This window comes from Ursus maritimus, unplaced genomic scaffold, assembly GCF_017311325.1.
Source record: "Ursus maritimus isolate PB19 unplaced genomic scaffold, ASM1731132v1 scaffold_25, whole genome shotgun sequence".
Taxonomy (NCBI): domain Eukaryota; kingdom Metazoa; phylum Chordata; class Mammalia; order Carnivora; family Ursidae; genus Ursus; species Ursus maritimus.
The window spans coordinates 2,143,550-2,166,306 of record NW_024425008.1 but is presented as its reverse complement, the minus strand read 5'-3'; the positions used below and the strand labels follow the sequence as shown (position 1 = coordinate 2,166,306).

Here is a 22,757-nt window from a genome sequence, read left to right as displayed (position 1 = left end):
CAGCTGTTTAGAGCTGATTGTCTGGGGGCTCCTGGCGGGCTCGGTTGGAAGAGCATGCAACTCTTGATCTCAGGGTCGTGAGTTAGAGCCCCATGGTGGGCGAAGTGGTTACTGAAATAAATATTTAAAAAAAACCCTGGTTGCCTGGAGCCCTCACAAGATCAGCACTGAGCAGTTCTGTTCTTGTTTTTTTTCTAAGATTTATTTATTTAGGGGCGCCTAGTGGCAGTCAGTTAAGTGTCCGACTCTTGGTTTTGGTTCAGGTCATGATCTCAGGGTCATGAGATCGAGCGCCACATCGGGCTCCGCGCTGGGCACAGAGTCTCAAGCAGAGACTCCACTGACTGAGCCACCCAGGCGCCCTGGTACAGCTTTTTAATAACCACTTTTCAGAAAGGAGCTAGATGCTGTTCTTCCATTTGACAGATAAGGAACTGAGGCTCAAAGAGCCCAAAGCCCCCACGGCGGGTGAAGGCAGGCAGCTGGGTGGGTCCGGGGTCCGGGGCCCCTCCACCATGCCAGATGCCCCGGCATGGGCGTGGCGGGAGGGCGAGGGTTACCTCCCCTGCTCGGGACCAAGCCGCAGACTTGAGAGCACGGCTGCTGGGCACACCAGGCTCTGGGAGGCGCGGAGGTCAGAGCCCCACCGCAGGGTCTCCTGCAAACCGAGCGCGGGACCCCTTTTCCAAACACCGAGAGTTCTAAGACCGTGACAGCAGAGCACGAAGCCAAGCGTGGGCCCTTCTGAGCGTGGGGCTGTGTGGCCACGCAGGCCGCCGAGAAGGCCACATCGGAGGGGAGAGGCGGGGAGGCCCCTTGGGAGGGAAAAAAGGCCCAGGGCACTGCCAGGAGCCTGTGAGAGATGGCGGAAAAAGAAAGCCAGACTCCTTAGTCAGATTTATTTTCCTCTAATCAGACAGTTTAGCATTTCAAAGTTTTGCATTCTACACTCTTACAAACTTTAGTTATTAGCATCAGAAACACAAAAACATCGCAAGACCTCAAAACACAAATAAATACCAAATAAAACCACACACGATATACAGTAAACGAAAATATAAACCATAATAATGCTATCAGAAAATCAGACATGTTGTTAACTCACATTAACAACATGATTATTGCTGAGCAATAACTTATACTGTCTTTTGTTGTTTTTTCTTAGAAGAGCAGAAACACACAGGACGTGAGTCACTGGTCACAATCACCTGGAGTGTCAAGATGGGTCCTCACAACGAGCGGTTACTACAGACGGCAATTTTTAAAACAGGCAGATTAAAAATACAGAGTCAAATGAGAGATTGGCCTTCTTTGGTCTTTGTTTTTGGGTAATAGAACTGAACGAAGAGGTGTGCCATCAGAGAAAGAATGCAATTCTAAAAACCTGACACGATTGTCTGCATGGATTCACACACTTCCTTGATCACAGATGTTATTCTATAGGTAATTCTTGTAGAAATCCTTGGAAATAATGCCGGCTTTTGTGTTTACCAATTCACTCGTTTAGTTTGCTGTTGAAGGTTATCTGACTTGTCTACTAGGGGACTGAGTTATAACACCAACCACCACTGATGGCAGGAGTGGTACAGCCATCCTGGACTTGAGCCTCTTCTTCAGTGCAAGAGCTCACGAGAGACTCGAGGTGCAGCAGCAGCAGGAGAGATGAAATGCAAGCACTGCTAGGTACCGCTGGGGCCTCCCTGGACCGGACTAACCAGCTCCACTCAGGACACACCCTGGGACGCTCCCTTGCCCCGCGGGCCCTGGTCCCCCAGTGACAGCCTGCCCCACCCCGGGCAGACAGTAGTGATGACCAGGTCACCTGTCCACACGGGAGCCACACACAGACCTCATCTGCCTTAGACCCCAGTGGACATATTCTACTTTGGAGGAAATAAAACTGTTGAGATTTGCAAACTGAAGACAGAACGATGGTCTTGGGCTGAGAAGCAGATTTGGGTGATAGACCCCTCGTTCACCTCTCAAACGCACAAATGCAAAGGAGCTCCTGGAGCTCTCCCCAGCTCTCCCCCGCAGTCTGAGAAAGATCTGGACCAGAAGTGAGAACACAGTATTTTACAGCCCTGCTGACCACCTAGAGCAGAGGGACGCACTTCGGAGGGCTGAGGCTCGGGCAAGAGGCACCAGGAGTGTGACCTCCCGCCCCGCCCCTCAGACCGGCGGAGATGCCGGGAGCCGGTGCTGGTGGAGACGCCCCTCCGTCATGCAGAGTAAGAAGGAGGTGCACACCCCCCAGGGTGTGAATTGCAGAGGGGGTCCTGCCACTCTGCCCACCTCCCTTGGGCTGGCAGGAAAGAACCCACCACGGGACCCTGCCATGTTTAAGGGTCTCCCGGACACCCTTTCCTCTGCCGGCTGTGGCCCTCCAGCTGCAGGACGCCAGGCCTGCCGTGGGTGATCACGACAATGCCTGCTGATGACAGCCGCAGGCCTCACGTGGGATGTGTGGTGAGGGACATGAGGACCCTGCCTCACCAAGGTGGGCCACAGTGGTATAGGGGAAGCCGCGGGGGTATCCGCGGTGCCAGAGAGCCCCCTGGAATCTGGCCGGCACGTGAAGGGCCCGGCGGAGGCAGCCGCCATGGAGGACAGGCTCTCCCGTGCTCCACAGCCCTCTGGGGTCACAAGACAAGGAAAAACTGCATCGTGCGGAAAGGAAAGGAGCATCTTGGCCAAGAGCTCCCTCACTCGGCCGGCTGCCTCGCAGACACTGCTCGGGGAACAGGCTGCGAATTGGGGCTAGGGCACTGGCCCTCACAGTGCCTCCTGTCCACCTGCACCAATCACTCCCAGAGGGGCAGTGCCTCCCTCTCGTCGGACAGGTCTTAGAATAATTTACGTGAATTCCTACGGTCTCCTCTTTGTTACCCGCGGACCCTGGAAACTGGAACACTCAACTTCTAAAAGAGGCCCAGGGGAACGGATTCCAGCTGCCAAGTGCTGCTGGGCCACGCAAAGACTCCCAGTGTCCTGGGAAAAGCCCCTCACTCATGCCAACCATGCCGCGTACCCCCAACCTGACGCCCACTCATCACAGACAAGCCCAGCCTCCGTGGTCGGCGCAGGGCTGAGCCAGAGTGCGTGTCAGCAGAGACAGGGAGTGGTCTTCGTGTCCAGTACGAGGCTGACAGGGAAGCCAACTGGCTCAACTCACGCACAAGACTTGGTGTTGGTTTCTCTAAACATCATTAACAGTTTTGTCTCATGGGGAATTTTGTCACTTTTAGGAAATAGGAAAAGTGCACCCAATATACACTGTGTGCGACATGTTTCGTTTGTGGCTGGGACCCTGTAAAGCCAGGAGGGCCGGCTGCTCCGGGGCCACAGCCCGAGGCCGGCCCTGGGCGCAAGCACCAGACCAGGGCACCGAGGAGTCAGGACGGAAGCCATGCCGGGTGTGCCCATCAGAGGAGGCTGCATTCCAGAAAGTCCCAAGTGCACAAGAGGGAAGGTGGCACAGTAGCTAAAAGGTGTACGACCCCCCATTATCACCGACTATTTTCAAGCCACAGGATGAAGCTTCTGCTGTGACCCATCCTCATTCCAGGGGATGGTGCCGGTCCCTGATGCCATGTCCTATGGGCTCCCTGGGAGAAGGCCAAAAGGGCCTGTCATCTCCCACCAGGAGCGTGTCTGGGAGGAGCTGCTGGGAAAGTCCCCCCACTAAGGGACGGGGGCTTCCAGAAGTGCTCCCAGGTGGCCCACCCCCAGCAGAATTCCAACCAGGAGAGGCAAAGTATTGTTTTTTTTTTTTTTTTTTTTTTTTTTACCAGATCGAGATGTTGCTTATCTCAAATTTGTTGATATTGTCCATACTTTTAGTGAAGGGAAGTTACAGGCATGTCTCTGTAACCCCTGGCCCCAGGAAAGCCAACTGAGGCCAGGCAAGGACCGCCTGGCGTCCTCTCCCCCCTGGGTGTCCGGGGTAGAACCAGGACAGGGTCTGGAGGAGGTCGGGGACAACTTCGAGGGGACAGGGGTCCCGCAGCACCTGCAGGACGTCCTTCGCTATGAACGGGGACACACGACTCCTCGTGGACAGGACCGAGGACACAGACTCGCCCTCAAAGCAATGGTGGGGGGGACAGGGCGGAGAAAATAAAAAAGACGACTACAACGAGCACTGAACTGCAAAAGGGCGTGGCGGGTGCTGGGAACCAAGGAGGCCACTTATGGAAGGGGACGGTGCGCTAGGAGGGCACTTCCAGCAGGCACTGGGGCGGAGGCACGCCCAGGGCAGATGGCAGCACCAGAGACACGGCGGGCCACCGGGCACCAGCCCAACCGTCCCCGCGCGACCACGGGGGAGCCCAGAGGCAGGCAGTCTGAGGTGCGCGGCCCAGCTGGCCAATCGTGGGCGCGTCTTTTGGACGAGCGGCACAGATGCGGTGGTTCGCACACATTGGTTTTGCCTAAGAAGCACCCGTCACGTGTAGCACCCATCAGTGGTAAGAGCACCCATGGAGCGTGGTGCATAGCACAGGGGCACAGGGAGGCAGGGCTCCGGCTTCTAATCACAGTTGGACCATTGAGAGAAGGTAAACAGTGAGTTGAGAAGATGCCGTCTGGGCAGGCGCAGGCCGGGACGGTCCCGACACCACCCTTCCCGAGAGAACGGTGGTTCCGGGACCCTGTCGGTGAGCCTGGGCGGGCCCCCCGAGAGCGGCGGTCTCTGGAATGCTCAGAGGGTTCTGCTTCGTGGGGGGGTGGACTCCCACGACCCAGGTGGGGACCCGGAGAGGGGCCGTGGCTGCTCCCCTCCTGCCCCAGGGGTGGGACCACGCCCGTGCTGGGACTGGGTGGCTCACTTTTGGGGCCCAGAGACTTGGAATCTGTGATAAGTGAGCAGTGGGTGCTCCAGAAGCTGAAGCTGAGCCTGGCTTCCTCAGCAGGAACAGGGCTGTCTGAGGGCCTGGAAGAGGCAGAGAGCTAGTGGTCGAGAGGAACGTGGGGTTAAGCGGTCACTTCTGGAGTGACAGTGCACACAAAGCCGGGGTCGAGAAGCAGCAGGTCGCGTCTAAGGCACATGTACAGATGCCACCACCTCTACGCACAGATGCTGCCTTGGGAGATCGTTCCCAAGACGCAGCAACGTGACAGCACGAAGACACACCCCTGCCGCGGCCTCCTCCAGCACGAGCCGCCTGCCCACCCCCGGCGCCGGACGCGGAAGGTCGGAGCCGTCGGCAAGCGCGTCTGAACACGGGGCGGAACTGTAAGAGCCTACGGGATTTTGTTGAGAACTCCAAAGTTCAACGAACGCCCTATTTTAGGGTGAAAACAATTATAAATGTGAAACGATGCACAGCATCCATGAGCGGCCCCTCACAGTGACCTGGAAGTAGCGTCATCGACTACGACACGTACTGAAGGTTCACATTTCTAACGAGAAATAACAGCACAGTGGAGTTTCCTTCCTATCACAAGTGATAACCAGTGTTGGATAGTTTACATTTTCTTCCAAGAAGTATCAGTCTATCAACGTTTTAAAATAAAATGTTTGCAATAACAATTATCTTAGAACTTTAAATTAAAAAATGATCCTGAATTTAGACTTTCAAAAAAGACCTAGGTGTACTTCAGGGTCTTCTGACAAACAAATTATTAAAACAGAGACCAGATGAGGCCTTAAAAATAGACAATATACTATATTTGAAACAAGATTGCACTCTTGAATTTTAGAATATATCAGAATTGCATTATTATTTCATAAATTCTTCTTTTACTTAACATGCTGACATGTCCAGCTATCCCCAGGTGTGCGTGTGTGTGTGTGTGTGTGTGTGTGTGTGTTGTTTTTTTTTTTTTGGTGTTCAAGTTTAAGGAAGAAAAATCATGGTTCTTTTGTTTAGCATATATGTTTTCCACCTTAATTAACTAGATCTTTAAAAATGAAAATGAAAACCTTCTCTGACAGCAGTATTTATCACGTCGAAGGATAAATAATTCTTCAGAGTGGAGTGTTGCTAGTCTATTAGAAAACATGTCGGGTGTGTCCTCACGCGTGGCTCCTCCCGCCGGCCCGCGGCCACCTTCTGCTGCTTCCTCCGTTCCACAAGGTCCTTTTCTGAGCGCGAGGACCTCGGTGGAGACAGCCGGTTCAAACCCCCCAGAGGAGTTGCCTTCTGCTCAATCCACCTCCCCAGTGACTTGTCAGGGGTCGGGCAGATCCGAAGTATCCACTATGACTTTAATAAAAATGGTATCATCTTTAATATATGTCCCGTTTTCTAGCACGGTTTGGGCCACAAACACTGGGCAGCCAGAGGCAATATTCATCTCCCCGGTGGGCTTCTTGAAGCTGCTGCTGTTGGGGTCCGGCTTGAACGCATCTCCCAGGTGGCGCCGAGAGGACCCCTGATCCATCAGCATGAGCGTCACTTTCTGCTTGAACGGCCAAGGAAGCAGGGCGTCGTACTCTCCGCGCATGATGACAAAGAACAGCGACAAGTGCGTCCCCTTCCCCATGCCGTCCCCGTTCAGGTAGACCCTGGCACACATCTTATAGCCAAAATAGCCTGTGTAGAAAGGCTGGCTGTAAAGAGACAGCGTCTTCCCCATGACAGCTTCCTGCTTCCGCCGCTTATAATCTCGGATCTTCCAAATCAGCACGCCATTGTAGCTGGCGGTCTCCAGGACCTGGAAGCGCAGGTCCATGTCGGCTAGGCGGATGTCGTGGACGCTAAGCATCTGGTCATGCCGGCTCAGCTGGGACTCCAGCAAGCCTGCCGTGGGTGAGGAGAGACGGGGTGAAGGAGGCCCATGAGTGTCAGGAAGGCTGGAGGAGCCCATTCCCGCCAGCACCGGCACTAAACGAAATAGGCTTCTGGCTGGAGGACAAGCACCTATATGTGTCCTGAAACACAGGCCTCAGATCCCTGCCTCGTTGGTCCCCCAAACCCACGGTCACAGCCTGCTGGGAGGCAACACCTGGGGGACACAGGCCTATGTGTCACAAGGCACATCACTGCAGGGCCCTCCCTCCCACAAGGCACCCTCAGAGCCCCACTGGGGGCAGGGAAAGGCCACCCTCTTGCTCATGGCCCCCTGCCTTCCAGCCTGATGCTTGGAGTCACCTGTGCCCTGTGTGGCCTCACACCCAATGTTGGGGGAGGGGGGTGTTGCCATAACCTCAGTCCCTCTGCACCATTAATCCTTGTCATGCAAACATTCAGAATATTCATTCAGTCCCCAAAACAGCTGCTAGATAACAGAAACATACTGGCTGAGCACACCGCTGGGTCTTGTGCCTCACCTGCTTGTCACTTGTGTCCCTTGGGCCTTTATGAGCATGACCGGGAGCCTCTCCTCACCACCTCCCCCCTCAAACCAGCAACCCCTGCCCTCTGCCTCATGTCCAGCCTGCGCCCCTTCTCTACCACACTGGTGTCACACGGAGGGGGTGTGTTTAGGTGGGAAACATTTCTGTCCCTCACAAAGGCATCTCTGGCTGGAAAGTCATCACACTTCTGCATGAGTAATATCTCACTGGAAATCACTGCTCAAGGTGGTATGTGCCCAGCGTACCACCTACCCACCAGCTCAAGCCCCCAGACCTGGCCAGGCTGGCCAGGCTCCCAGGAATAGACCAAGATGCACGCTGACCATCCCAGACCCCCTCCCCGACCTCCCCACGCCGTCCTCACCTGTGTTCCGAGCCACCTGTCCTGCACTTTTGTCCACACTCTCCAGCTCCGTCACTCGGTTCTGGAGGGATTCCACGCTGCTCTTCATGCTGTCTGCTTCTTCCCAGTTCTGCCGGAAGGGGCGGATCTCTTTGTCCAGCTCTTTCAGTTTCTCCGCCTGACTGTCTATCACTCGCTTCCAAATCAAAGGCATCAGAAAGGGAAACCACGGTTAGAACTCTGCAGACGCCGTGCTCCCGCCATCAGACACCAGCTAGTTAGGAAGAGAAGCCAGCCCAGAGCCAGCCCCACGCCAGCTCTCACATGGGCATCTCACCAGGCGCCCAAATGCATCTCAGGGCACACAGGGACCACAGGTCCCTATCCCAGAGAAGGGGACCAAGGCACAGAGAAGCCTCACTCGCCAGCTCCAGGGCACGAAGCCCCACACCACTCTGTCCTAGAGTCTCAGGTTCAGGACCCTGGAGCCACACCCATCAGCTGTGGCAAGGTCTCTGTTTCCTAAAGGGCCAAGCCATGGACAGGGGCGGAACAATGTGGGTCTCCAAGGAGGCTGCCTGACCCAGGGCTGTAAGGGTCGCCCTGTCTCTGTGGCTGCAGGCAAGGCCCAAGAACCCTGCTGGGTTCCGAGAGAGAGCAGCCACCACCCTGCCACTTGTTCCGGAGACCTAGCATCTGCACAGGGCTGGCCAGGAAGAGCCCTGATGGCGTGTCTTCAGACCCTGGCTGAAACCGAGAGGCTGATGCCTAGGACAGGGGCTTGCTTCCCATCCATACGGTGCTCAGTGCCCTATGCCTGCTGGGCACAGAAACACTACTGACAAACACGTGACTACTGACAGCGAGGCTACATTTCAGGCTATCTTAATTTAAATAATTCAGAAAGCCCTTTCTTGCAGAAACACACAGACCATTTACAACAATAAGCAGAGGGATAAGACTCACTCCAGCTAGGGTGGCCGGCCTGTATTTAAGGACCGGCATGTCCACCTGTTGGATGAAGCTGGGATCTAAAGGGTTTTCACTTCTTTTTAAAGATTTTATTCATTTACTTCAGGTGGGGAGAAGGGCAGAGGGAGAGGGAGAAGCAGGCTCCTCTCTGAGCAGGGAGCCCGATGCGGGACTCGATCCCAGGACCCCGGGATCACGATCGGCGCTGAAGGCAGACGCCTCACCGGCTGAGCCACCCAGGTGCCCCAGGGTTTTCACTTCTAAAAAGGATTTGCATTTTTTTAAGTAAAGCTCAGGAAGGCTGGGGGGTTTGGCCCCAGTGAAGCCGCGAGTAACTGGGCCTTGTCTGAAGCTGCAGGCCGCACAGGGGAGAGCCCCAGGGCCTGCTGAGTTCACTTCTCCTTTCGGAAGCCTATTTTTAAACACTGAGTTTCAGCACCTTTGCTGGCTGTTAACAGCCACCACGGCACAAACATGGTAGGTCTGGGTTACTTTTTTGGGTTAGAAGTACGGTGTTATTCTTCCTCTTCTTTCCAAGAAAACCTGATAACAGCTAACATCGAAAAAGAAAAATGATTTCTGTAAAGAACACCTCTTCCCTCTTCTGTAAAGAACACTGATGTCACTGTTTAAATCCATGTGTCTGGAGGCATATTTAATTAGGTCACGAAGTCTGTGTTCTGGGGACAGGACTACTGACCTCACCAAACACCCAGGCCCATAATGTATTTCTGATGAGCAGGGCTGGCCGTGTACTCCACGGGCTAAGTGACAAGCTGAGCTGACGTGGATACCAGTGAGTTTAAGAGGGAGCTAAACGGGGGCGCGCCTGGGTGGCTCAGTCGTTAGGCGTCTGCCTTCGGCTCTGGTCATGATCCTAGCGTTCTGGGATCGAGCCCCGCATTGGGCTCCCTGCTCAGTGGGAAGCCTGCTTCTCCCTCTCCCACTCCCCCTGCTGATGTTCCCTCTCTCACTGTGCCTCTCTGTCAAATAAATAAATAAATAAAATCTTAAAAAAAAAAAAAAAAGAGAGAGAGCTTAACGGAAACCTACGTCGTCAGTGGTGGGTCTGAGAGATGTCATTCTGTGGCCTGGTCGATGTCGAGAGAGCTGCACGGCGGCCCGGGACAAGCCACGCATCACCCCTCAACCTCCTGCCCGTGAGATAAAATGGGGGTGACAGAGATGCCTCCTCCCCAAGACCCGTGCTATGCACAGGGCAATGGGAGTGAAGGCACGTGTGCCCCGGGCCCAGCTCAGTGACACAGAGTCAGCACGTGGGGGTGGGGGCAGGAGGGAACACGTGCACACACTTGCACAGACGCACACATGCATGCACACGTGCACACACGTGCACACAGACAGGGCTCCACCAAGTCACTTAAAAGGAGCCCCCCCGCCACACAGCAAGGGACAATGTGGTAGTTTTAAGCACTCCTCTCCTTTGTATAAATGGTACAGACTCGAGGCAGAACACTGATCTCAATCAAACTTTCTCTGTAGAACACAGCAAACATGATCTCATTCCCGAAGAGTGGTCTACACTTAGCTGCTGTCATCTTCCTGTAAAAATAGATCTTAAATGCAGGTGTAGGATTGCATGAGAAAAAGAATCCAGGAGCTGAGAGACGGTACAGAGTGCAGGCTAGATAAATAAATCCTAATCAACAGATTTGCTGCCACGGCATCAATTCATCAGTGCCGGCACGGTGCACCTGAGGGCTTCAACACCATCTCTCTTCCGGTCACTTGCACTGGGACCTCTGTCCCAAACACTGTGCCAACGAGACTGCGCAGAGGGGCGCGGGGACCGGCGGGCAGCGCGCCGTGTGGCTTCAGTCCTGCACCCCGGACTGCAGAGCGACCAGCAACTCTAGTCTCTGCCAACAGCAGGGACACAGGGACTAAGCGGAAACATAGGTGGTCTTTTTTCATTAAGAAAAACAATTTCTTTAAAAAGTAAAATATTAAGAAACTGCCCTTCCTGGGCCAGCAAAAGCAAACACACTCTTAAATTCCACTCGCTGTGGCCAACTCTGACCGCATCCCTGTCCAGCATGTGCATCTGGGGCCCTCGGGAACTCCGCACTCCGTATGTGTTGCCACCATCTCTGGGATTTTAGGGTCTCCTGGAGAATCCGACAAGGAAGGAACTGATACAGAGGGTAACATGTCTGTCGTCACCGTGGTGGTCTGATGCACAGGGCTGGGGGAGCAGTGAGGAGGGCAGGGGGAGGGGAAGGCGACGGGAAGGGTTTCGGATGAGGAAGGATTAAAGAGGGGCACACGTGAGCCAGGCTCAGGGTGGAGAAAGCTCTGGAGGGACTGGAGAGAAGTGTCCCCGAGCCCAGCGTGCTTCACAGATGGCCAATGCCTCTGGGGGCCAGCCATGGAGGTCTTCCACCCACGTTCCCAGACTCTGTCCGTGGAGCCAGCCCCACGGTGAAGCACAGATAAGCTGCCACCTTTCCCGTCATACCGTCACCCAGACGGGTTCAGTCTACAGAAGCCGCAGGGCCGAGTGGGGCAGCATCCCAGTGCACTTGATGAGATCAGGGGTTGCACGTCCAGTGTGGTCTGAGCCCCTTTCTTTCAACATAGTCTGTTTCCCTCCATGCTTCTCTCTCCGTGGAGAAGAGCAGTGGTGAGTGGCTGCCCTCCTACCTAGGACCCATCAGAGGCACAAACTGTGTGGCTGCTCAGTCCCCATCGCTCTGGGTGCCAGCGACCTGGTTTCCCCCTTTCCTTCTGACTTACACACCTCAGTAGTTTATTCCATCACGGAAGTGTTCAAATATAAATCACACGTGGTGGAATGATTAAAATCTACTAAAAAGTAAATTAAAGTAAATTCAAATTTTTCACCCTGGGAGAAGGGGAAGTGGAGGATGCATGTAATGACATCAGAGGTTTCAGATAAGTTGGTCACGGAGATCCTAACTTTTCTGGTCATAAATGACGATGTATAAATGAACCTACTACTTTTTCATTCTTCTGTTGTTTATATTTGTAACAGATGGTTTTCTAGCATAGCTGAATTTCTGTCCTTTCCACACCCCTCTCAGAGCCCCAGGCCAGCAGTCACGTTGCTAAGAGCTCGGAGCTGAGTGGGGTATCCCAGACATTCCCACTGGCACGGGCCAGCAGGAGGCTTGCCGGTGTTTTATGCGATGTACTTTTTCTGGCTTGATTCAATACCAATGACTTGTACTTTTTCTATTTTTCAATCCACTATTTCATTACTGTTTTTCCTCGTCTCTGGACAACCACAAAGTTTTAACACAAATGAAATTAATAAATCTCTATGCAATCTGAGCCACTATGACTAATCTCTGATGTTAAAATGGGAGGGAAGGCTCTCAAAGACGCTGTGACTCTGAGCTCTTGGAAATATTTTCTTCCGGATAATTTAAGGAAACATGCCTAAGTAAAAGCACTAAAAAGCCATTTTGGAAACATAGTAGTGATTCTTCCACGGCTGTATGTGATACATGAGGGAATCCCTGCAACAGACACACACCACGAGGAAACTAAGGTGCAGGTAAGAGCTACAAGAATAATGTCCCAACAGGCACCTGTGTCGATAACACGACATTTGAATCAAGCCTCTTTCCACAATCACCTTTTTTCAGAGCAGCAAAGGTCTGCGTGTTTGTCTGAGGTACATCTGGATCCCTATGGCGAGATAAAGTAGGGTATATGTGCCAGTAGAAAATTCAGAACAAAACAGACGGGCTTCACTTCACTTTAGGAAGTGAAACTTTACACATAAGTACTCCTGAACAATATGAAATCTTAAATAATAATCAAAACAGCTAATTTTTAAAAACACTGGCTTTAAGTCTTACTTCTCCAACAGTGAATCAAAGGCACAGCGGAGAGGCAGTGGACTTGCTCTCCAGGGAAAAGCGGGAAGAAACAGCCGCCTGGGTTTTTCTCAAGTTCACTTCAACAAGAGAAACAGGTCGTCTCTTTGACACAGGTCAGGGCTTTTGCTCCAACGGCTGAGAAAGTCTGGAAGGAGAACACAGACGTGCTCCCCCACACTCTGCCCCAGCCACAGCCTTAAGCTTCTTACCTGTAAATGAAGTATTTTGGATTCATTATTTCGGAGCATTTCCTTTTGTCTCTCAATTTCAATTTCAAAGCTACATATCTGATTGTGCAAACTTTGTATACTCTTGTTTTTCTCTACACTTTCATTCTGTAGCAGGGAAACCTGAAAGAGAAATTCTTCAATTAAGCAAACAAAAGTGGTTTTATTTATTAATAACAATTATAACAACAGTACTTGCATTTTCACAATATAGGCTCTCTACTTGCTCACTGGAAGAAGTTCCAGGGGGAAAAAATCCCTTCATACAGGAAATGGAAGTCCTGGTAACTTAACAGGAAATCTTACAGACTGCCTCCCAGTAGTTAACTAGCGTGAGGCAAAGTATAGCAGCCGACTGAATTTCAGAATGAATGGGACACACTTTCTAAAGTTTTTCTGAAAAGCAATAAATCTTTTACCAGAGCGGCTTTCAAACTTCGACCGGGAAGCATACTCTCATATCTCACCCCATGTGTACAGACGTGTGTGTGTGTGTGTGTGTGTGTGTGTGTGTGTACCTAAGAAACAGGCATCACAAAACCATCCTTGCCCTAGTCATTTCCATGTGTCCTGGTACTTTCTCTTTTATTCTAGTTTACTTTAAAAAGTACTAGTGGCAACCCACTAAATTATTTCACTTCCACCAGTGGTCCATATCCCGCACTTTGAAAAGCTCTCCCAACACAAGGGGAAAACACGGTGAGAATAAAAAGCTACGTATGTGCCTCACTTACTCCTTAGGGCCGACAACTAGCCCTGCCACGGAGACACGCAGCTGCAGAGACCACCCACAAAACTCAACATTCACCTGCAACGCCACACCAGCCCCAGGAAGGGCCTGCTGGGGGAGCAGTTCGAAGCTCACTGCTGACCTTTTCAAAATCTCTTTCTGGAAAATAATTAGCTCCCAAGAACCCATTTACACTGGCCCTGGGTGGGGGGTGGTTTCGAGGGCATGTCTGACAAGGCTACCTTCTCATAAGACTTCTCTGTGGGGCACTCCGGCCCTCGGAAAGGGCCCTCTACCAACAGAGGTGTCTGTGCGCGGCCCTGGCTGCCGCCCCCACAGACAGGGGGGCTCCATGGTGGACGCTGTGATACCTCCACTCGGATGTGCCCCGAATACCAGCCAACACCTGACGTGACAGCCCAAGGACACCCCAGGACAGACCTGGGTGTGGTAAAGCACAGATTCCTGATGTCTCTGCAAAGAACCTGCCCAGAGACAGGCAATCAAGTGGCGCCTTTGGATACAGTCTGTTTTCTTTTAGAACAAATGCGTATTTACTAAGGAATACAAAACCTGCAATGTCTCATGGGCAAAAGAACATTCCACTTTCCTAGGATTTTACTCGGTGCCCGCGGACTTGCCTAGGATACACTGTCTCATGCCTCAGGACTCCTACGAGTGACGCGGACGGGCCACGTGCGCACCCTGCAGGCGGGTCTGCCTTCTCCAAAGTCACGGCTCATTCACTCCCATCTCTCAAGCTGGACACGATTCCTGGAGTCTAGTCTCACCCAAAAAAAGCAATAGCCTGCATGCTCGCCAACCCTTTTGATTAAAAATCTCGGTAATATCTCCAAAAATAATGGCAGTTCTTTCCTGCAACGAAACAAGTGCCCTGAGGATAAGCAGAAGCATCTCACATTAATGAACGCACATCACGTCGTATTCAGCTCTTACTTTCTTAATTTAGGGACCTCCCTAACTTAAAATTTTATTTATCTATTTACTGACTTATTTATTCTAATCAAAGAATCCAACCCCGGGTACCTGCAGATCCCGGCTGTCACCCGTCTCGCAGGTGGACATGACAGGCGGGGAAAGTCTAGCTGGCAGGTGTGTTTCCAAGAAGACAGCAGAGGAAAGACCCCGCCCTTCCCCGAGGCCCTCCTCACTGAGAACAACATTTACGCCAGCCTATTTCGGTGGGGCACTCCGTATTTCTCTGTAAGCTTTCCCAATACAGAAGAAGGGTGTTTTTAAGTCCTCGTTTTACAAAACAGTTTTTCCTTAATTTGACATGAATGTGATGGATCAGGGTTTTTGAACCAACTCAAACATTTTATTTTCCACTACACATGAACAAAATAACCTAAGAGATTCCAACTGAGTAATTCTATAATAAGAAATAAATTCCCATTTTAAGAAGAGTATCTCCATTCCTTATCTAGTCTTTGCCTCTGGGCCCAGTGAAGAGATAGACACCTTCTGGTAAACACGCACAACACCGCACGGCCCAGGCTCGGCTGACCTGAACGCCTGGGCGGGGGTCCATTCTGCTGGGCAGAGTCAGGGAGAGACTAAGAGGGCAAAGATTTCAAATCTGTCAGCTGCAACGCATGGCAACGCGTCCTGCCCTCGCGGGTGCTTGGCGTGGCCAATGATGGTTCCAACACGGGAGGTATTCGAGGGTGAGAAACAGCTGTGGGCTGTGCACAGGCATCTCCACAGACGCAAACCACTCACGTGGCGTGGAGCAAGCATGATGAAGCGGGGCGGGGAAAAGAACGCAACTGATGGGCTCAACCTCCGTACACGCCCGTGGGTGCTCAGCTCTGGGAGCGGACTTGGCCGCAGCGCCGTCTACACTGTCCCGCTGGACAGCCACACCCCTCAGAACCGCAGCCTGCGAGCTAACTAGTCCAGCTGGAACAGAACCCGTGCATTTGAAACGAAAGAAAGAACCTTTTACGTAAGTGAGAAACAGAGTATCGACGAGAGACAGAGAGCCCTGACATCTATGCCTATAATCTTTAAAAAGCAGAAACAGAACACATTCTTCAGAGGGGAAAAAAGACTTACGTAAACCATCGTTAACTCAGAGCGATAGTATGTGTTCACGGGGAAGTCACAAACGACTCTTCTCACACACACTTTACATCGCTGTTGAAGAGGACCCTCCCTCTGCCGGACTTGCGTGTGTATGTGCGACAAGCCAACCCTTCTGTCGCTTCTCATCTTCAGCATAAACATTTGTATTAAAAAACTACTTTATGTCAGAGTTCATACAAGTCTTTTGCTTAAGAATTTTAGACTTTTTCAAATACATTCACATTTTAAATTGGTCGGATTTCATACTGGGAACAAGGTATTCAAATCTCTACAAATCTTTAGAAAATAAACATCAATTCCACTGGCTGCTCTAATTCATCTTGGTACCCTCCTACTGCAAATTCTCAATAAATGTTTCCTGAATACTGAAATAAGTTTTTATTTTTGTATAGAAGCCACAATGAGAGATCCTGTTACAATTTCTTCTCTATCAATTCTTGGAGGTTTTCATGTTTTCCTCATGAATAGAGGGCCTGACCTAGTGAACACCGCGAACCGAGAACCCCCCCTGGGAAGAAATATTACATGGGGAAGGCACCTGCTAAGGAGCCCACAGCCCCCACAACTGAGGCCTCTTGAACAGAAGCCCATCTGGAGAACGAGTGCTCCCTGCACCAAACTTCCACAAAGCGTCTGGTGAGGAAGTCAACAGTAACACCAGTGGGGGGGCAAGTCGCTCAGAAAAGACTAAGAACGGTGAAGCATTTAACACTGGTCACCTTCCAGACTGGGTGTTGGCAGACTTCTACTGTAAAGAGCCAGAGAGTAAATATTTTGAGCTGTGAGGTCTGTACAGTTTCTGTCTCACTCCTAAACTCTGTAAAAGCAGCCGTGGACAATAGGGAAATGAATGAGCGTGGCTGCGTTCCAATAAAACTTTATTTACAACAAGACAAGGCTGATGGGGAGAGAAAGGAAGGTTTGGCAGTCCGACAATCCCTGTTCTACGTCAGTGCTAAGGTAACCACAATGTGATTAAAAAAAAAAAAAAAGGGCATCGCATGCTTGCTTGGCAATTAACAAACAAAGAATAAACACACACAAATGCCTTCATTTATGAGCTCAAGGTCATGTGAAAAGAAATTTACTTGACATTCTCTTTATACTGTTTCTTTTGTCCAAAACCATTAGTAACTATAAAAAAGATTTTCTTCTTTAAATAATTTGAAGAAATGATTAAAAGCCAACAAAAGCGGGAAGCAGTCCGGCATACCTTTTTCTCTAGAGAGTTACTCCACTCTTTCAGTAAGTTGACATGCTGCACCGCGGAGCTGGCCTCATGGGCCTTAATCTGCTGGTTTGTCCCCTGCGAGAACAGAGATGCAGTGCATTAAGCCGACCTCGCTCCATCACGGATTGCAGCCAGACTAACACAGGACCTAAAGCCCGCACTGAACACGAGGAAGGGAGCCCTATTCCTGTCAAGCTAGCGGGCGGTCTCCAAGCCTTCGGAGGGCCATGCTCAGCGGCCCCCACTCTACCGAGTGCAGGTGGGGAGGCTGGCAAGAAGAGCAGACGCCCTGCAGTTCTATAACGATCTCACGTTCATGCTCTTCGCTCCTCCAGCTTCTTACCAAGCGCCTTCCCATCTGCGTTTGTATTTGTCATATCAAGAAATTATATCTTAGACCACTCATTTGTTTCTTTACAACTTTTTTCATTAAAAATACAAATGGGAAATGTTCAGACACCTGCTGTTACAGCCAGACGGTGCTACACTAATCTAGGGGACGAACATGTAATCAAAGTGGGACTCTAAACAATTTTCTAGAATATTAACTTATTGGGGAAATACACAGTATTAGAAAACATATTGCTCCTCACTGTTCTAAGTATACTTGGAAAGTTACATACAAAACATAAACAATCTACAGAGTACGTAAGATGGAGACCATTTTAGAGTGAGTAATAAGCACATGAAATAGTACTTCGTATATTTAAGGAAATAGTCGGTATAGAAATATAATTTGTTTTGGTATTAGAAAATTAAGAAACCACAGAAAGCATTTTAATGATCTCCAAAACATATACTCTGTACATAGAATATTCATATATATATGTTGATATAAGTATTGCTATATATAAACATATATATATACATACACAGAATGAATGGTACTACATACGACATAACAGTGGTGAGGGCTCCGTCTCGTTAAGAGACAGAGACAAAGGGAGGGCTACAGTCATTCTCACTCTTAGGACTCTTCACTTTCTAAGAAAATACTGAGATGCCAGTATCTCTGTACTGATTTCATCATAATGTATTGATAGTACACAAAATTAAATATAAAATTCTTTAATTATAATATATACTGCCCTCTGGTTAGTTTTAAGTTTGAGATACACGTTTCAATGAAACTTAGTTCAAATTCAGTAGCAATCTCAGACGTGTTAAAAAAACAAAAACCCCCAGAAACAGGTTTTTCTCAGCACAAGTGTGGTGGTGACCGAGACACCATCTCCACACGGCTGTTCTGGGAGGGGTGGCATAGATACTATGAAATGCGTTTATGGACACACGAGTGTGGTCCTCACAGCTGTGTACTGATGCGTATACCGCCAGACCGTGTCTGGTTTGATATCCACTTACATTCAAGTACTGGCTAAAGTTCCGTAACAATCTCTCTAGAAACCCCCCCACGACGGTCAGTGCTGTCTCACTTCCTAGCTGGTTTTAGATGGAGCTGTTCTGCTAGCGTCCTGACTTCCTTCTCAGCACAGGTGTCCACCTGAAGTCTCAGAACCCCACAGGCACGGAGAGTGAGCACCCACGTCGGCTGCATGTGGCCTTCGCCACCCATGCAGCACGGTGACTCGGTTCCATGACAAAGACTACAAGTCCAGAACTTGCATGTTAAGATGTTAAGATAATAACTCTCTCATGGCAGAATGTCAGTGACTGGGAAGGACAAATGTTGGATACTGACCTGAAAAACGCAGCCATAGCGCTTAAAACTACAGGTGCTGGGGGCATTGACACACTCTGACAAGTGTGCACTCAACTGCAACGGGAAAGAGACGTGAGTTGTGGCACAAGCGTCTGCATGAAAATGTTCAAACATATTAAGGGCACAGAGAGCATCTGGTTTGTACTGTCACGAAGGGGGCTCATCAGCTACAGGTGTGTATATACCATCTGCTTCCTAGACTTAGATGCAGTAAATATACACTACTGTCACGTGTATACACATATATACGCCAATATACAGAAATACAGTTACTGTAACATTTCTTAAACCTGCAGTTTCTTTAGAACAAATTGTTCAAAATGTGACATGCCGTCTGCAGCGCCAGAATTTAAAAAAGAAAGGGAAAAAACGTAAACTGAAATGAACATTTAAAGACTATAAACAAAAATTGCATGAAACACAAAAAAGAGAAAGCATTCAGGATGTAACTGGGTCACACACCTCATATACAGTACACAAAAATAAATATATTTTTGAAGCAAGCTTACACGATGTACCATTACTCTCAATACTGAAGATAATGAGATGAGTTTTTCCTTCTTCTGAAAAGACTTTTTTTCCTCTCTGAGTGCCCATAAATTCATGTAGCTTCTCACAGATCGCTAAGGTCATTCTAACAACGTGAATCTTAATATTGTCACCTCTAATTGGCTGAAGAAAATTAGGAGAGATTGGGAGATGATAACTCCTTATACAAGGAAAAACCCCTTTGTTCAGCTTAAATGTCAGCAAATCGTCAAATAAAAACCCACTTATGATGCCCCCTCAAGAGAAAAGGGAATTGAAATGTCCACATTTTAAAGACATAGTGCTATTCATTAGGCTAATACAATTTAAGGACAGTTTCTTCTTTTATTGAAGAAATTCTCATCAGGAAACTCTAGCGATAGATCTTCTTTACAGAGAACAATTAGGCCCTGAATTAGGAAACGGGGTATCTGAGTGCACGGCAGAGCTGGTCCTGGGCATGTGTCTTCCTGTGTGCACATATACTCCCAGAGGCTCCTGGGCCTGTCCTCTGTCCACCAGGAGAAAGGGTCCTTGAGTCCTTCCCCTTTAGGTCAGTATTTAGGACAGGGAGGAGAGTGCGTCTGTGGCAAGAGCTGCAGAGAAGGGCCAATGTCACAGGGCGACTATGGGCCAACCTTTGCAGAAGGTCTCTGAGCCGGGGCAGAGCCATGGTGGTTACAGATCTAGCAGCCTAGCACACTCGACATTCCTCTGAGCCCAGCCAGAAAGCTCTGGCCTGCACCTGGAGGAAAGCGCCCAAAAGGCAGATTACGGGTGACTGGCAGAGAGACGTAGCATGAGACTGTGTGAGACTGTGCGTAGTAACATCAGCTTCAAAGCTTTAAGATCTTCTCTTTCAGTGCCAGTGCTATAATCATAAACCTATCCAGCCAACGCCTCCGGTATTAAAATCAGGGGTCTGATGTCATTTTCAGCGGGCCACTCTAAGTTCAGGGTCACACCTTCTCCTAAACTGGCTCATTATCATTCCTCTCAGAGCCTGTATCATCATTCCTCACAGGAGTTTTGGAATAGAGGCAAGAATAATTTACAGACCAATAGCATCGCTCACCAAGATAAATGCAGGTTTAAAGATTTTTAAAAGAAAAATAACTTAGAGGCAAATGGAGGTAGCTTCTGTCCCTAATTCAGGTAACCCTGAGTGAAAATTTTGGAAAGCGTATAAAACCCTGGTAATCATTTCAACACTGCAGACGCTTCATCCATTTGCTTCAGCAGAGGGACCGTCTAGTGGGGATCTATGTGCATCTCCCTGCCACTCCCAGAGGCCCAGTCCAGGTCTAGGGACCATGGCCACCTGGCAAGACCCTGCCCTGGCCGAGCAGAGTCACTTTCCTGGGAGGATGCACTCTGGGTGAGAGTGGCTCTGGGGGTCCTCTCTGTACTCCGTGTCTCTGGCTCCAGGCCCACACAGGTGCTCTTGCTCCGTGGGATGTGAGACACTGACCCTCACTTCCCCAATATCCAGGGTAAAATTCCAGGCCGTTGAAAAACGCTGAGGTGAGCAGCCTCCTCAGATGAGAGCACCCAGGCCCGAGGGACCTGCCAGGGGACCACGGGGCACAGGAGCCCCAGATGCTCCTGAAACAGCAACCCAAGGGGCTCCACATCAGGACCAGATGCCAAAACATTTAAGAATCTTTGGAATTTTTCCGTCTGGATACATCCTGATGAAATTAAGTTAATGTAAAATCTACCTGCCAAAGAAAGCATGACCAAGGGCAGTGTGAGACACATGAGCTCTGGGGGAGGCTGTACAGGCCCTGCTCACCGGCCCCTGAAATGTGGGAGCCACCTCTGGGCCCACCTGCTCCACAGCACCAACCCTGCACAGCGTACGTGGCCACAGGGGCCTGGGGGTGTCTGTAATGTCATTTATTGAGATAATCTTCCAGTAATTTCTATTTTATAGATTTAAAAAGAGCTTTTTTTAGAACCTAAGAAGTTATTACCTTTGCTTGCACTGTAAAGTAATTCCATTTTCTCAATTCTTAACCATATTTTGCTCTGAATTTAACCACTCTGTAGCATTTATTTGCTTGCTTCTGAAATTTCTGATGTCCCCAAATAGCGTGTGGTTCTCTGTTGTCTTTCTACCATACGCATCACTATCATGATCCGTGAGAACCTTTCGCTTCAGCTACTGGGGAAGGATGGAATCTCTGGCATACTAGTCCTGAAGATGTCACTAACTCCTCCACAGGCCTGGCCATGCCCCTTACCTCACTCCTCAGAAGGGTCTGGACACTGCACTTATGGGGGCAGGACACCACCACACAGGGACACTCAGTGTCTTCATGTTTCTGGAGGAAAAAAGAAAGCGTTGTCAACTTTGAGATGTACAACCCATCTCCCTTCAGACCCCATCGGTATCTCCAATGTCACCACGAAGACCCAAAGGACACTGTGCTCACTGGCCTGGTTTCCTTGAGTTCTGGCACAGTCGGAGGAGTCCTCCTGCTCAAAGTTCGAAAGCCAAGAAGTAAGGGGTCTCAGGAGATCTACCCAGATCTGACAGGTGAGGGCCATTTGCGGGAGCACAATCACCTGGCAGTGGTGTCCCCACAGCAGTTTCCACCGGGAAGCACCCGTCTGTGCCGGCACTGCCCTGACACGTGAGCACAGGCAGACGTGGCCCTTGCTGCTGTCGCACTGCACCTAGGATTCAGACTTTGTTCGCTGGAGAAAAGGGTGGTTCTCCTTTGGCCTCTCAGGTTCGGGTCTGGAAATGATGCTTCCCCGATACCCGCAAATAGCATGAGTCACCGGGTATTTAAATTAGTGCCCTGGAACTTTACTAGATTACCTATAATGCATGGAAACTATCAACAAATTTTGATTTAGCCCCTCTTTGGATGGCATAAATTTCAACTCTGCAGAGCCTGGATGGCTGTTCAACCCATGCCATGGGCACCTGCTGGGCATCTGTTCAGTAGCAAAATTATGGCAAGAGCTGCCCACCAGGACATCAAATCCAAGAGCCCTGGAGAGCACCACCAGACACGTGACAAAGGGCCACGCGAGAGAGACTGATGCAGGCAGAATCAGAGCTGTAACTGCCGGCCACACGACACAACCTGTGGGACAGGTTCCTGGAGGCCACATCACCAAGCAAGAGGGAAACTTGGTGCTGTTTTCCTCGTGACCCTGGGTACTTCAGATTCTCATCTGGTTTTTTAGATTAGGGCCTCCACAGTTATGCTGCTGTGATGTCGAACGATGGGGGTGGGAGAGCGTGGGGGGCATAGCCGAGAACCTCAGTCCTACTAGGCAGGCTCAGCGTGGGCCAAGAGCAACAAGGGCCCAGGTGATGCCCCAGGTACTGCACTCAGCTTTCTTCAGCATGTTCTGAAGTCCCGTGTCTCTATGAGCACGCTGGGGTATGGTCTGCAGCGCAGAGATGGCTCTGCTCCTGGGCTTGGGCCTCAGAGGCCCCCAGAGCCCGCAGAGGACAAGTCCACAACTGCTCAGAGCTCAGTAGAAAGCACCTGACTGGACTGAGGCTGACCAGCAGGCCTCCCACAAGAGGCACCACATGGCGGGGGCACTGGCTTTCTATTCTGCCTGGCTGTGCTCAGAATCCCTGAGAGTTCCCAGGTGGCACCAAGTCAAGGCTTTGTCTTGCAGTGGGAAACCCTGGACAAATGGCTCCACCTCCCTGCCTCATCTATAAGTAGGAGGAGTGGCCGGACATCATAGGG

General features: G+C 50.4%; 1 protein-coding gene across 4 annotated transcripts in view; it reads right to left on the bottom strand.

Annotated features, from left to right (window-relative positions):
* Nucleotides 1–887: 887 nt before the first annotated feature.
* Nucleotides 888–22,757, bottom strand: part of TRAF3 (TNF receptor associated factor 3) — a 108,798-nt gene continuing 86,928 nt past the window's right edge. For 2 of the 4 annotated variants that reach the window (XM_040641381.1, XM_008684203.2), the window contains exons 7-12: nucleotides 21,279–21,359; nucleotides 18,484–18,558; nucleotides 16,767–16,859; nucleotides 12,697–12,837; nucleotides 7,668–7,842; nucleotides 888–6,746 (exon numbers count right to left, since the gene is read on the bottom strand). In XM_040641381.1, the coding sequence (XP_040497315.1) occupies nucleotides 6,175–6,746; nucleotides 7,668–7,842; nucleotides 12,697–12,837; nucleotides 16,767–16,859; nucleotides 18,484–18,558; nucleotides 21,279–21,359 (1,137 nt within the window). In that variant the 3' untranslated portion in view covers nucleotides 888–6,174. The remainder of the gene's footprint in view (nucleotides 6,747–7,667; nucleotides 7,843–12,696; nucleotides 12,838–16,766; nucleotides 16,860–18,483; nucleotides 18,559–21,278; nucleotides 21,360–22,757) is intronic. The other 2 variants (XM_040641383.1, XM_040641384.1) reach the window with 2 other exon arrangements.